The sequence below is a fragment of the Pelodiscus sinensis genome, chromosome 7 (genome assembly GCF_052426305.1).
Source record: "Pelodiscus sinensis isolate ZL-2025 chromosome 7, ASM5242630v1, whole genome shotgun sequence".
Classification (NCBI taxonomy): domain Eukaryota; kingdom Metazoa; phylum Chordata; order Testudines; family Trionychidae; genus Pelodiscus; species Pelodiscus sinensis.
Window position 1 is genome coordinate 17907016 of NC_143058.1, and position 14356 is coordinate 17921371.

The window sequence follows — 14356 nt, forward strand, 5'->3', positions numbered from 1 at the left end:
GTGCCGGATTATTGGATATGCCGGAGTATCGGAAGGTACTCCGGTGGGGGGGCTGTGACGGGTCTGCTGGGACCAGCACTGCGTCCGGGGGTGGGTGGCAAACGGTGCAGCAAGGGGTGAACCCTCCACCATTTTAAAGGAAGGCGGGGGAAGCCCCGCGCCGCCGCCGAGAGTTTCTGGGAGGGGAGTGGGCTCCCCACCCCCCAGACTGCAGTAGTTATTGCCGAGCAGGGGGATGAAGGGTGGCACTGCGGGACCAACCCAGCAGCACCCCAGCTGCTCTTGTCTGCCGCTCGTCAGTTTCAGCAGCGGCAGCGGCGGACTTGGGGAAACGGCGGAGTAGAGCGGCTGGGGTGCTGCCGGGTTGGTCCCGCAGCGCCGCCCCTCACCCCCCTGCTCGGCGATAACTACTGCAGTCTGGGGGGTAGGGAGCCCGCTCCCCTCCCGGAAACTCTCAGTGGTGGCGCAGGGCTTCCCCCACCTTCCTGCAAAATGGCAGAGGGTTCGCCCCTTGCCACACCGTTTCCCGCCAGCAGCTCCAATTGTCCGGCTGGCCGGAGCACTTCCAGGTTCCAGTTGGTGCCGGACTATCGGGAGTGCCGGACCACTGGATGCCGGACAATTGGAGTTTTACTGTAGTAGATACTAACATTGGCTTCAAAGAGCAAAAGAACTTAAACATTACACAATTTTCAATACAACAGTTTCACGGGTAAACACAGGAAACTGCATCTATTTTATTTTATGTTACTGCTGTTGTTAAATGAATGCTGAAATTCATGAAGCATTCTGTTTTTAAATTATGAAGAATATTCTTCTCAAAAAACTTCTATATATCTATAAGTTTGGAGAAAATAAAAAAACACATTTAACATGAAGAATTAAGCGGCCAAATCTTCTCTGAGTAAATGCATTTGAAACCCCATGAAAGAAAGGTTGCAAAGTTGTAAATGAGGACATCTCGCCCACTGAAGGATGGAATTAATGAGGCCCAAGTGCATTAGGCTAAACTTCTAAAGAAACTGGTCAGTCATTATCAATGATAATAACTATCATTAAAGCCATTGAGTTTTTGCGTGTGTGAGGACTATGTGATGTAGTTCTAATGAGGAGGTAGGACATATTGAAAATAGACCACCTCGCAGAGAAAAAAGAGCAAGATATATGGATTAGCAGGCTTCATCTTGTTTTTACAGTGTTTAATGTTCAAAGGATACATTTAAACATGCAGCTATTCCGTGATAAAATACAACATGCTGAAACCTGAAAGAATGTAATATTTAAACAAAAAGTGAATATATTTCAATTTCAAGTCAGGGAACTTCAATGGAAATAGCAAGTCTGCCTCATTATGTGCTACTTTTTAATTAGAGCACAGGTAGCTAGGTTCTTGGATGCAGGGACATAAATGTCAGGGTTGCAAGAAGACAATTTAGCCTCTTTTAGCTCATCTTTTTAACACTTCATTTACTGCTAAACAACATCTATTTTTGAATGACCTCAATGCTTCTGCATCAACAGACTTTCCAGTTGCTCAAGGCTACTGCACAGATTTATCACTTCTGTGATAGAAAAGTGTTTCCAAGCTGGAGGCAGCACATTATGCTGCCATGTGTAAGACTAAGTTCAAGAGCAAAGTCAGGACTTCCACTCCTTGGTAAGGACTGGGCAAATTACAGATGTCACGTGCTAGCTGTCTGGAAATGCTGACCACACAGGTTTCAGAAGCATTTCCTGCTAGTTGATTAATGGAGTAGCATTAATATCAGCCTGGGTGAAGGCTACATATTCAGTGCCCTAGCTGAAGACAGAGTGCAGAAAGAGTGATAACAGATTGAAAGAGGTAAAGGCAGCAAGAAGAAGAAGGTGGAGGAGCAAAAACAGGACCCTCCATTATGATGGAGTGAGTTTAGTCCATATTGTAATGTCTCAGAGAGATAAATGTCTCTCTCTACATAAAGAACCAGAAATGCTGAATTTTAAAAAAAATCTTCACAAGGGAGCTTTTCTGGAAATTTCCAGTTTTATTCCCTGCTACTGTTACTGGTCCTCACTGAACTAAAAAAAAAAAAATGTACAACATATTTTGTTTTGCATTGTTTTGAATTTTCAAATGAACACTGAGTTTGAACACAGATCTGAGCCAATGGGGACATAACCATCCATACCATCTCCCTGAAATTTGAGCAAGTTCAAGCGATGGAAACATCCCACTAATTTCAGTAGGCTTTGGATCATGACCTCTCTTTATAATTTAGCACTTCTGCCTCCAGATGGAACAGACAAGTTCAGAGACACAAGAAGACAAAGATTTCATGGTGTTAGTCAAACCTTTTCAAACCTGAATAAATAAATGAAAGGTTTTGTTTGAGTTATAAGTAAAGATACAGTTTGTTTTATATTTTGTCCTTTTCTAATCCATGACTCTTGCATATACACAAAGAACTAATGTAACAAGTATGATAAAATGCAACTCAATTTCTGATAGCAATCAGATTGTTTTCTGGCAGTTCACTCCTCCCTCTTTTCTTTTAAACTTACAGTGCCTACCAGTTTATGCTAAAATTTCATTGTAAAGCGATAATAGTGGGGGATCACATAAAAACTCATTAATACAACTTGTCTTCCCATTATTAGCACCATCTGAGCCTGTTGAAAGTCTTATCCAGGGCTTTAATTTCTCCACAGAGGGCTTTAAATTAATTAGTGGTTTACATGCTAACAAAGAATCTGATACATTCATAAATCAATCTAATGCAGGAGGATTACAGAAGGGTGTAAACCTATTCAGTGGGGACATCACATTCAGTTAACATGGTGTGTTTCTAACAAAAGGGTGCAGGTGTGAAATAGATGGATACAGGGAAGAGGCCATGATAATCACTTTGCAATACTTAAATCCACAGCAGGAAACACGGTAAATCAGAGCCTAAGGGCTACCCTAAGTGAGACCCATGTAGACATAAAAGACTATATCGTACCACTTTAACTTTCATAAATAAATTGTTCAAGAACTAGGATTTATTCTGTGAGAGTTACTGGTCACTGAACTAAAAAAAAAAGTATATTAGAAAAGTGCATTTTGTATAGTTTTAGTACATTCTAGGTTTTTAATCCCAAAACAATTGTTTTACAATCAGAACATTGCTAAGCAGTAACACACAGCTGATAAGGCATTTTCATTGTAAGTCCCTGATTCATGCATTCAGTATTCAAGAACTTCAGTCTTATGCTAAGCCCAAAAGATGTTGGGCTCATTTTTGCTTGTTTGTTTGTTTTAGGTTTGTTTGTTTTTTGTTTTTTTGGGGAAAGGGTGAGTTTGATGAAAATTTGGGGAAATATTATTTGGTTATTGTTTAGTTACATGAGTCTGAGGAAACAACTTTTTTTATTATTATTTCAGATGTTTCCATTATTTCAGATGTTTCCATATGCTTCTGTGTTCTGGAATAAATTCTTACTTGGATTGTTTTTAAAGCTTCTAAATTTAAAAATCAAAATACTGCCATCACAGATATATACACATTTCTCATCGACTTAAGTGAGAGATGCACATATTTGAGAGTATAATGTAGCTTTGATGTTCTAGTGAAGGAAAATGCCTTTGCAGTTAGGTCCAAAGTGTAGCTTCGCTATATATTCATGGCTTCCATTTCTAGATATGTTTGTATGGCATTTCTTAAAGGAAAGGAAATTCAAACAACTTTTCATGGTTCTGACTGAATTTCTACGCTCTGTTCTTGCTGGTTGTTTGCTTCAAACCTCTTACTTCCCATCCCTCCATATTTTCACCTAAACTTCACAACATTTGCTCCATTTCTCCCGTGAAGTCATCTTTATCTCTTTCTCTTTATCCCCTTCGCTTCGCAAAAAAACAAATCCATGGAATTAACATTTGCTACCATCTCATAGCTCAGTCTGCTTCTGTGCTCCACCCTTTCCCCTATCCTAACCTGAATTTGTCTTGTCTATGACATTGTTAAACTCATCTAGGCTGGGAGCACGATGGGGCCTCCCTTCTTGGTTGTCCCATTGGCATTACTATAATAAACATAATTAATGATAAAGTCTCTGTGCAATTTGACAAAAACTGTGAACAATAAATAAATCTAAGCTAATCAAACTGTTCACAGCTTGGATGAAAGTGATCAAGAAATGACAGAGTTCATGATTCTAAGAAATGGTAGGGGGGAGAATAGCAAAATAAAGACAATGGATTTCAAGTTACAGTGGGGGAGGTCTAGGTTGGATAATAGGAAAAACTATTTCACTAGGAGGGTGGTGAAGTACTGGAATGGGAGGTGGTGGAATCTCTATCAATAGAGGTTTTTAAGTCTCGGCTTGACAAAGCCCTGGCTGGGCTGATTTAGTTGGGATTGGTCCTGCTTTGGGCAGGGGGCTGTATTTGATCACCTCCTGAGGTCTCTTCCAACGCTATGATTCTAAGAAGGAAGACTTTAGCAAACTTGGGGAGTTGGTATATAAGATCCCATGTGAAACAAGTCTAATAAGAAAAGCAACTGAAGTTGCTCAAAAATACATTATTAAGGGCACAAGAGCAAACTATTCCACTGCATAGAAAAGACATGGCAAAAGACCAGCCAGCATAACCAGGAGATCTTTAATGATCCAAAAAAAACAGAAGTCCTACAAAAAGTGAAAACTAAGTCAAATTAAAAAGGATGAATATAAACAAATAACAGAAGTATGTAGGGGCAAAACGGCCAAGACACAAAACAAGATCAAATTAGCTAGAGACATAAAGGGTAAAAAGAAAGCATTCTAAAATAAATTAGAAGCAAGAGGAAGACCAAGGACAAGATTAGGCCCTTTACTCAATGATGAAAGAAAAAGTAACAGAAAGTGTGGAAATGGCAGAGGTGGTCAACAATTTCTTTGTTGGGGGCAACTTGATATCTAATGTTGTGAATGCCAGTGAAAACTGAAGTAGATTCAGATGCTTAAATAGGGAAAGAATACATTAAACATTACTTAGACAAATTAGATGTCTTCAAGTCACCAGGGCCTCATTAAATGCATCCTAGAATACTCAAGGAGCTGACTCAGGAGTTATCTGAGCCATTTGCTATCATCTTTGAAAAGTCATGGAATACAGAAGAGCAGTGTTTTTTCTGCGCAGGTGTGCACCAACAATTTGCCTTGTGCCCACCTCCTCAGCAGAGCCATGCAGTGGCTGCTCAGCTGCTTGGGGTGGGGCCACGTGGCAGTCAACTGCCCCACCCCAGGATCAGCAAGGCAGCCACCATGCAGCCCTGGCCCTAGTCTCAGTCCTTCTCCGGGACTGGAGCTGAAGCCCGTGTGGTCCGCGTGGTGGGCAGTGGCTGCTGCTGGGGTTGGAGCTGCATGGCAGGCCTGGTCCTGGCTTGAGCTGCATGGTGGGTGGCAGGTGGCCGCTACTGCTGCAGCCCCAATCAGGGCCAGAGTTGCGTGGTGGGTGGCCGCTGCTGCTGCGGCCCCTGTCAAGGCTGGCACCACATGATGGGCGGTGGGTGCTGTTGTTCTCGCAGGCCCAACCAGGGCCAGAGCTGTGTGGCAGGTAGCAGTTGCTACCGTGGCCCCAGTTGGGGCCAGAGCCACATGGTAGGTGGTGGCTGCTGCCACGGGCCTGGCCAAGGCTAGAGCTGTGTGGCGGGTGGCAATGCGGTCATGCCGCAGGCGGGGCTGGAGCTGCGTGGTACGCAGCGGCTGCTCTGACAGCCCAGTCACAAATTAGGGCTTTTAATACAGAGGCCCTGGGTTTGGTACTGCATAATACCTCTAAGAATACAGAAGTCTGCCCTGTGCTCCATCAAAGAGTCCAACTGAGGTGGAGGATGGTGAGTGTAAGAAAATTGTGTCTAAGGAGCCCCGTTATCCCCATTACATGTTCCAATCACAGGCTGGCCTGCTGACAGCAGTTCCAGATCCAGGGCCGGACGGAGGCATGGGCGAGCCGGGCAGCTTCCCAGGGCGCCAACCGATGGGGGGCGCCTGATGGCAGCTGTAAGGGACGCGCGGCGTCCCTTACAGCTGCCATCAGGCGCCGCGCGCCCAGCTCCCACAGCATTGGCCCACCCGCATCCCCACGGCACCGGCCAGCAGTGCTCTTCCCCCCATGGCCACGGGGCCCTACACGGCCCGGCACGTGTGCCAGCAGCGATGGCCAGGCCGGACTGGGCCGCGCTTGCACCGTGCGATTTAGGGGCGGGCCCTGGGCTGCATGCCAGCGGCCGTAGCCAGGCTGCACATGCGTCGTGTGCCCTGGGGGCGGCGCCGCGCGCCCGTACCCAGGGTGCCAGAATACCTCGGGCTGGCCCTGTCCAGACCCAGGGCAGAGGAGTCAATGGGCCACTACACACACGCACAAGCTGCACCAGTATGGAGGTGGTCCACTTGGCACTTAGGTGGGCTGGCTGGTGCCCAGCAAGCTGCTGGCTGCAGTGTTGAGCATTCTCCTCCAGCACAGACAGGACTTCCACATGCTCACCTAATAAGTATTGCCAACTGTCTAACTGGACAAATCCAAAGAGAAGACTGAGAGGGGACATAACAGCTTTCAAGTACCTAAAATATTGTTACAAAGAGGAGGGAAAAAATATATTCTCCTTGACCTCTGATGATAGAACAAGAAGTAATGGGCTTACTCTGAAGCAAGGGAGGTTTAGGTTGGACATTTGGAAAAACTTCCTTAATGTCAGGATGGTTAAGCATTGGAATAAATTACCTGGAGAGGATGTGGAATCTCCATCATTGGAGAACTTTTAAGAGCAGGTTAGACCAACACCTGTCTGGGATGGTCACTCTAGAAGGTGCTTCTTTCTGCCATTTGTGCAAGGGACTGGTTTCGAAGACTCTCTCGAAGTTCCGATTTTACAATGCTAAGCTTAGCCTATTTTTCCATGTCATAAGTAGCATATAATTTATTCCCTATATTCACTAAATTCTAGCTGTGACATGCTAGCTTTTATAGTATTCTTGTTTTAAAATGTATTTGTTATATCGGTAAAATGTATTTATGTATTTTTTGATAGAGACTATTTATCTTGAGAGAAAAAAATCTTCATTTAATCCTTTCACCTCAGCATTCCCTGGTATATTTTCTGCCAAGAATAAATTGAACTCCTGAGCTAGAATAACTCTGGGAGCCAAGGACTTAAAAAATGTCTTTCCTATATCAGTCTGATAGCTTGGTATCATACACTGTTTACGCCTGATTACTTCTCTCGCAAAAAGATGGGATAACTCACCATGAGTGGCACTCATCATTCTTTCCTCCTAAAGATGCATTTCATTACTGCTTACCACATGTGCTATTTATACAGATGTGTATAATTCATATTTTGAGCAAGGATATCCCAGCTTAAATAGGATCTAAAACACATGCTTAATGTTTACTTTTAATTATTGCTCTGTCTGAACAATCCCCACTGCAGCTATTGCTGAAAGGGCGGGTGGACCAGATAATGCAACAAGTCTTTCTTCTCTATAATTTCCATGGGCTGTACATAGGTGGTAACAGCTGGTCATAAGTCATGTCTAAAATTAACTAGCATCCCCCTGTGTAGGGAAGCAAATTATAAGTAGTGTACATTTTTCTACCTGGCGCAGGATACACATCCACTGGAATCGCACATACTCAAAAAGTATGCATGTCCAGAAGGTTAATATTATTTTAAGAGCCTTGAATTCTCTCACAAAAAGTAATCACAACTTTAAAAACGAGTTTATGAAATTAAAAGAAACATTTCAATCAAGGTAACAGAGCTTTATGCTTTTTTATACTGAAAACTAATACACAGTGGCAAATCTGGGGCCTAATCTCTGCCATCTTTCCTGAGGCCTAACTTTGATACCAGGGGAGTTTTGTCTGAACTACAGACTCTTAGGTTATGATTTAATGCTGGAATATATAATTTTCCTCAATTTGTATATGAGCTCTGCTCCAATATATACAATAGATTCATAAATCCTGACCATCTATTCTGACACTACATAACACGGGAGGATGGAATTCCATGAATTAATTCCTGTTTGGGTGGTTTTTTTCTAAATGATAGGCTCTAGTTTAGCCCAATATTGATCTACAAATTGCCAGTGATGGAGAATCCACCACGATAATTTGGTAATTTTTCCAATGATTAATCAGTTGCACTGTTAAAATTTGTTCATTGTTTCCTGTTAGAATTTCTCTAGCTTCAAATTTAAAAGCTATGACTTCAGACTCAAACTCATCTTTATCTGCATGCTTCCAATTTTGCCTTCCGAATCTCTTCCATTTTATTATACTAGCCATTAAAATTCACTTGTGTTATATATTTAAAGGGGAAGTGTGGAAATGTTAAGGTTTTCAAGACTTTACATCACAAGATCAGTGGAGTTTTACATGCACACGTACACTCTCCATACGGTCACTATTTCAGACTCTCCCCGCTTAGTTTAACAAACAATGACCAAATTGTGCTTTCAGATCCAATCAAGGTTCCCTCTAAGATACGAAGCAACATAGCCCCAGCCAGCCAGGGACTCAGGACTCCTGCATGGAGTTGCCTGGCTGGGAGAGGGGAACTTCTCCCTCAACCACAGCAGCAGCTCCCTGCTGAGGACAGAGCAGTGAGCCTCTCCCAGCTGGTAGGGATACATCCCTTCCTGAGGCCCGGCTGGGTGGGGCTCATTAAGCAACTACGGGGTTGTGCTCCCACACAGGTTAGAGGGAACCTTGAAGGATGACTTTGTTTTAGCCAATGGCAGCTTCATGCACATGTCCAAGGAAACTGGGTTTTGTTTTAGGCACCTTGAACATTTCTGCTTTAGACCTTGGGTCCGCCTTGCTCCTGACTTTTCAAGTGAAGAAGAGTCCTTCTCAAATGGAAAATTCCTCTGGCTTTCAAATAAATTAAGCAATGTCAAATGGTTGGGGCAAAAAGAAAGTTGGTTTAATGTGATAATGCCTCTATCAACTGAAGTTAACAGTTAACCAAAACCAGCCATGTTGGTTTAACTCAGAGGCAGAGGCTTCATCCCCATGCACCATAGATGGAAAACAACCACCCAATGGAAGGTAAAAAATAAATTAAGAGTTTAATATTTCTAAAGTTATCAAACTAGTCATCTTTTCTTTCTTACTTTCTTACTTACATTTTCCATTTTGCACAGCTTGGACAGGGTAGCTGAGGACTAAACAACCCCAATTTCTCAATTTGATATTTTCCATTTAGGTTTACAGTGATACTTATGTGACTCTGAGTGTGAATTTCCAGCAGAGCCCATCACTGGGGCAAGGAGATGATTTCTCTAATACAAACATTTCCAACACAGGGGTGCTTCTGGTACAACTCCGAGTTTTGCCAAACTTATCACTGGTAAAATCATCATAAAGCTTAATGCAGGACTAATAGTTCAGTGAGCATCCTCAGGAACGTGAAAGGGTCTGAGGCGTGAATTGAAAAGGCACCACTGGAACTGCGAAATATGCATCAGCAGACACTTACCATTGTCCCTTCGCTCTTACTTCGTGCAACTTCCCGCTGCAGCTGAGCCACAGAAAACTTCTCCCTATGGAAATAGAAGCACATGAAAAGCAGATCATTTTTCACTAGTTGGGAGAATGCTCTGCTCGCCTGTCATTGCAGCATTCTTCCACACTGCCATGGTAATCGTCTTGGCAAAGCTCTCCCTCTGCCAATTTTCCTAAAAACGTTTCAAGGAGTTGAGCTTTATTGTTGCATTTTGTGACACCTGACACCATGTCAGTGAATGAAGTCAATCTATGCATCGAGTGTTCCATTGAAACAAGTAGCAAAGTAGCCCAGGATCTTGGCTTTATGGGAGAACTTCACCTAAATTGCATTGTTCTCATTTTTTCCATAACCTGCACATCAACTTTATTCCACTCTGTGGCAGCTCTGGTTAAAAGGTTGGTATATTTAAATACAAATATGCTACTATATTTGTACTTGATTAATAAACTAACAAGAGAAGAAACTAAGAATGCATTACCAACTCTATTAATAACACATTCTGTAGAATTTTGTAATTCACTTTTACTTACAGTATTAGACCTCAACCCTATGTCACGTGGAATCCTCATTCAGATACTTAGCTTGACTTCATGTAGGCCTATGTGTTTTATTAAAGGAGTAGGTGTATAAAATCAAGCTCTAATTATGTACAGTAAATAATAACATAGTGTCTCTCTGAGAGTTATGCACGAGACAGAAAATATATGGTTTTAGTGGATCTGAAGAGAGATTGGGGAGCAGATTATCAGTTGGTATATACTGGGGTAGCACTACTGGAGCAATGCCAGTTTACTCCATCTGTGGATGTTGTCCAGAAAGATCATGGAAGGCCGTGGAGTAGAGAGACATAGTATGCAGAAGGTACAGGAGAGAAGGCTCTTACTCCAATAGCGTAAAGTGAAACAAAAGACACTAGATCAGTGGTCTCCAACCTTTTTACACCCAAGATCACTTTTTAAATCTCAGAACAGGCGAAGATCTACCACCCCGCCCCTTCCTTGAAGCCCCGCCCCTTCCTTGAAGCACCGCCCTCTCTATTCTCCTCCTGTCCATCACTTGCTATCCCCAGCCCTTACTTACACACACTGATAAACAGTTTATTTTTAAATTATGTGATATATAACATTAAAATCACGTGTTTATAGTTATGAAATAAATGGTCTGTTTTTTATTCATGCTATTTAAATCTAAAATGAAGCATTTATAATTATACATTTTGTGGGGACAGTTCTGCGGCTGGGGGCAGTGGAGAGGGAACAGGGTGCTGGGAGGGCAGAAGACAGGTTTCTGCAGCTGGGGACAGGGTGCCAGTGGGGACAGAGTTCAGGGAGTGGGGACGGGAGTGGGGACAGAGGTCTGTAGCTGGGGACAGGGGAGTGGGGACAGAGGTCTGTAGCTGGGGAGAGGAGTGTGGGGACAGAGTTTGGGGAGTGGGGACGGGAATGGGGACAGTGTTCTGTAGCTGAGGACAGGGGAGTGGGGACTGGGGAGCGGGGAGTGCAGACAGGGGACGGGGTGCCCATGGCAGCAGGGAGTCCCCTCTATCTGCCTCCTCTCAGGATTCCCCCCCACACAGAGGGAAGCCAGCACGTGCCTCCTCCGGCCCCGACTCCCTCCCCACCCGCTGAGCAGGGAAACCCCGCGCGTGCCTGCTCCAGGGCCAACCCCCCCCCTGCGGCAGGGCCAAACCCCCTGTCCTGCGGCGCAGCCAACCCCCTCTCACAGCACGGCCAACCCCCACAGGTGTCTGCCCTGGGGCCAAACCCCCCTCCCGCAGCTCGGCTTGACCAAGCCAGCCCCCTCTTTCCCCTTCCACAGCACGGCCAACCCCGGGGCCAAGCCGCCTCTCCCGCAGCGGGGCCAAACCCCCACGGGCACCTTGGCTGGGTCCAAGCCGCCTCTCTTGCAGCAGGGCCAAACCCCCACGGGAGCCTCCCTAGGCCAAACCCTGGGGCCGACCCCCGCTCCCGCGGTGCAGGGAAATCCCTGCGCTCAACTCACCCTTCCCAGGGAAGCCGCCGGACTCCTCTTTTGGAGCCAACGCCCTCTCCCCCAGCACGTGACAGAGCTGTGGGAGCGGAGCAGCTACGCACTTCCAGAGCCCCCGGAAGTGACGCAGGCTTCACCCAGGACTTCCGTCCACCCCGCGGGAAGCCAGCACTACACTAGAGATAGATAGTGGGGCTTCTCGAGGGTGGGAGGAAAATAGGGGGTGGAGGTGCCTGAACGCCTCACGATCGACTGGTCGAGGCCTCACGATCACAATCGACGGGTTGGTGACTACGGCATTAGATGGTAGTTAAGTAGAGTGAGCAAGGAAAAGAATAAAAAGATAGGATATAACATTTATAAATTGTTTTAAGAAAGGCATGAAGGGCATTTTTCAACTGGGTCCAATACTTATTGGGGAATATTAGTGATGCAACCACATTAAAGCATACAAATGTATTGTGAGGACAACAATACAGCCACTTTGAATGGCAACTTTAGAAAAACAGTAACATTTTGGCAGCGAGAAGAGTATTACCACCTCACATCTAATGCTTAAACCTATGAGGAACATAGCTCAATTTGCATAGCTTATTTAGAGATAAGGCCTGCTGTGTAAACGCACCCTTAGAGAGTTCTATTCACTTCTTTTATTCACTTCCATTCACCAAACAGGATTGAGACCTAAAAATACATACAGTGACAATCCTGAGAAGGGAACAGAAGTTAATATAATTACCTGACCATGTTTTCAATTCACACATCAGTCCAAGAACTTTATATTGAATTAAATAAATGGCATGGACAATAGAAAAACTCTCATATATTAATTTCACAGCAGATATCACGCATCTCCTTTTCTCAATCTGCAAGGCAACTAACGCCTTGCAACTAAAACCAACCTGATACCTATCTAGCCTGCTGAAAGATGCCTCACTCCTCTGCTGAAGTAAAAATCACTATTTATCAACTATTCAACTCCACCTTTTCTTTCCACCTTCTTACTATATCTGGAGCACTGTGTTGTGAGGCACAATACAAACTGTTTTAAATACACTTTTTAAAACTAAAAACTAAAATACAAGTTGGCTTTTTAAAATTTTAACAAATCAAATCAGTCAAGGGGCACAAAATAAGGGGTAAAAGGCAGCAAGAGTAGACAAATATGGAATTAATAATGCACAATTTGTATCTGCATGTAGACAAATTCGCATATGTCGTATGAAACAAAACTTTTTTTTTAGAGATTGAGTTTCAGCCTGGGAACAGACCAAGATGAATTCAGAAAAGGGGAACACAGGGAAAGAATTCTATACCCATGAGCCCATTACAGTAAAGTCCCAATCTCCTACCAATTTATGGAGCAATGGAGGATTCATTAAAATGGTAAACGGTGCAAGTGCATAACACAAGGCTCAGTGAAAAAGCCAGAGACAGCCAAATACTTCAACTCTTCAAACCCACCAACAGCTGGCTACACTGAAAAAGCATGATTTCCAACTCCAGAACAAGTGCTGAAACACAGACTGTATAATTTCACCTGGTCAATAGCCATCCTAAAAAAGCAGACAATATTTACTGGTAAAAGTGTGAGGATGGGGGCAGGAGAGAAAGGAGATGAGAGAAATGTAAGGAGGAAGTATTCTCTTTTTCCCTAAAGCTGTGGAACATCTGTCTTATCAAGGCTCCATAGATGGAGTGGGGAAGGAAGGCAAAAATGCTTTACCTACTCCTTGGGAATTCTTTCCGCCGAAAATAACACTGGCAGTCCGCATCAGCTCTTGCAGAGCCTACTGTGTGCCATGATGAAGGGCTGGCCTGAGCACAAATGAGAAAATTGGGGCAGCAAAATTCTTTTAGGTACAATTCAACCAGGGGATGCTTCAGAGTGGCCCACCATAGGTGTGTGAGGATCTGCAAGGCTTCCACAAGGGGTAATGGTATTGGTCAGATGGACCCTATTCTCACATGTATCTTGGGACAGAAAACCAGCCTCCTCCCCTCTCAATGATGAGATAATTAGTCAGGAAACTTAAGCTGAAACTGACTTTATTGCTTAAATCTGCCCAGACAGGAATATTTCCGTGGCAAAACATAAGCTGACCTGTATGTCTTTTAAAATCATTAATATTATATGAAAGTTGAAAATCATCTGTTTTTAAATCCCTGGGCGCGCGCGTGTGTGTGTGTGTAGACAGAAACCAGTTTCATATCATATTGTGTTACGTCCCATCTCAAGTTACTTTGGACTGTTCAAAAATGCATTATATCTTAAAGGGTAATATGCTGCAAATTCTTTATATTAGTATAGACCCACAATAAGGTCATTTTCTGTACTGGTATTTGTTGATGCATAAGGAAAGTCGTATCTGAGAAACATATTTTAAACAATGTTAAACAGAAGCATTGCCTAAAAGATAGGATGTTGGACTGAGAATGAGAAGACCTAGCTTAGTCACATGCTTCCTGTCTAATACAGGTATTCAGTTACTACAATGAACAGGGCCCTATAAGTACTTAGAAAAATAGGATTTGTTCAAAGGGAAAATTAAATAGGGAAGTGTACTTCCAAACTGGGTTAGCGGTGCATCTCCTTTAGCAGACCAATGCCACCACTTTGGAAAGTTGAGTATATGAGGCAGGAAAAGCTGACCTGGGAAGAAATAAAATAAAAAGGACTAAGCAAGAGAATACAGATGGGAATGGGCCCTTTATCTTGATTAGGGATTCTTCTCTGTTCTTGGGTAAGTTGTTGTGGAGTCAGAGATAGGGATGTTAAATGTCAGTTAACTGAATAGTCGATGAACCTCATGAATTCTTAACGGTTAGTTGACTATTCTATAGTCCCT

The 14356-nt window shown here is 43.7% G+C and overlaps 1 protein-coding gene across 10 annotated transcripts in view; it reads right to left on the reverse strand.

The window, feature by feature from the left end:
- NCKAP5 (NCK associated protein 5) overlaps nucleotides 1–14356 on the reverse strand; it is a 659073-nt gene that overhangs the window by 361150 nt on the left and 283567 nt on the right. For 9 of the 10 annotated variants that reach the window (XM_075933271.2, XM_075933270.2, XM_025178765.3 and 6 more), the window contains one exon: nucleotides 9489–9552. The exons of the other annotated variant lie outside the window; for it this stretch is intronic. In XM_075933271.2, coding sequence (XP_075789386.2) covers nucleotides 9489–9552 — 64 coding nt within the window. The remainder of the gene's footprint in view (nucleotides 1–9488; nucleotides 9553–14356) is intronic. 10 annotated transcript variants of the gene reach the window in all.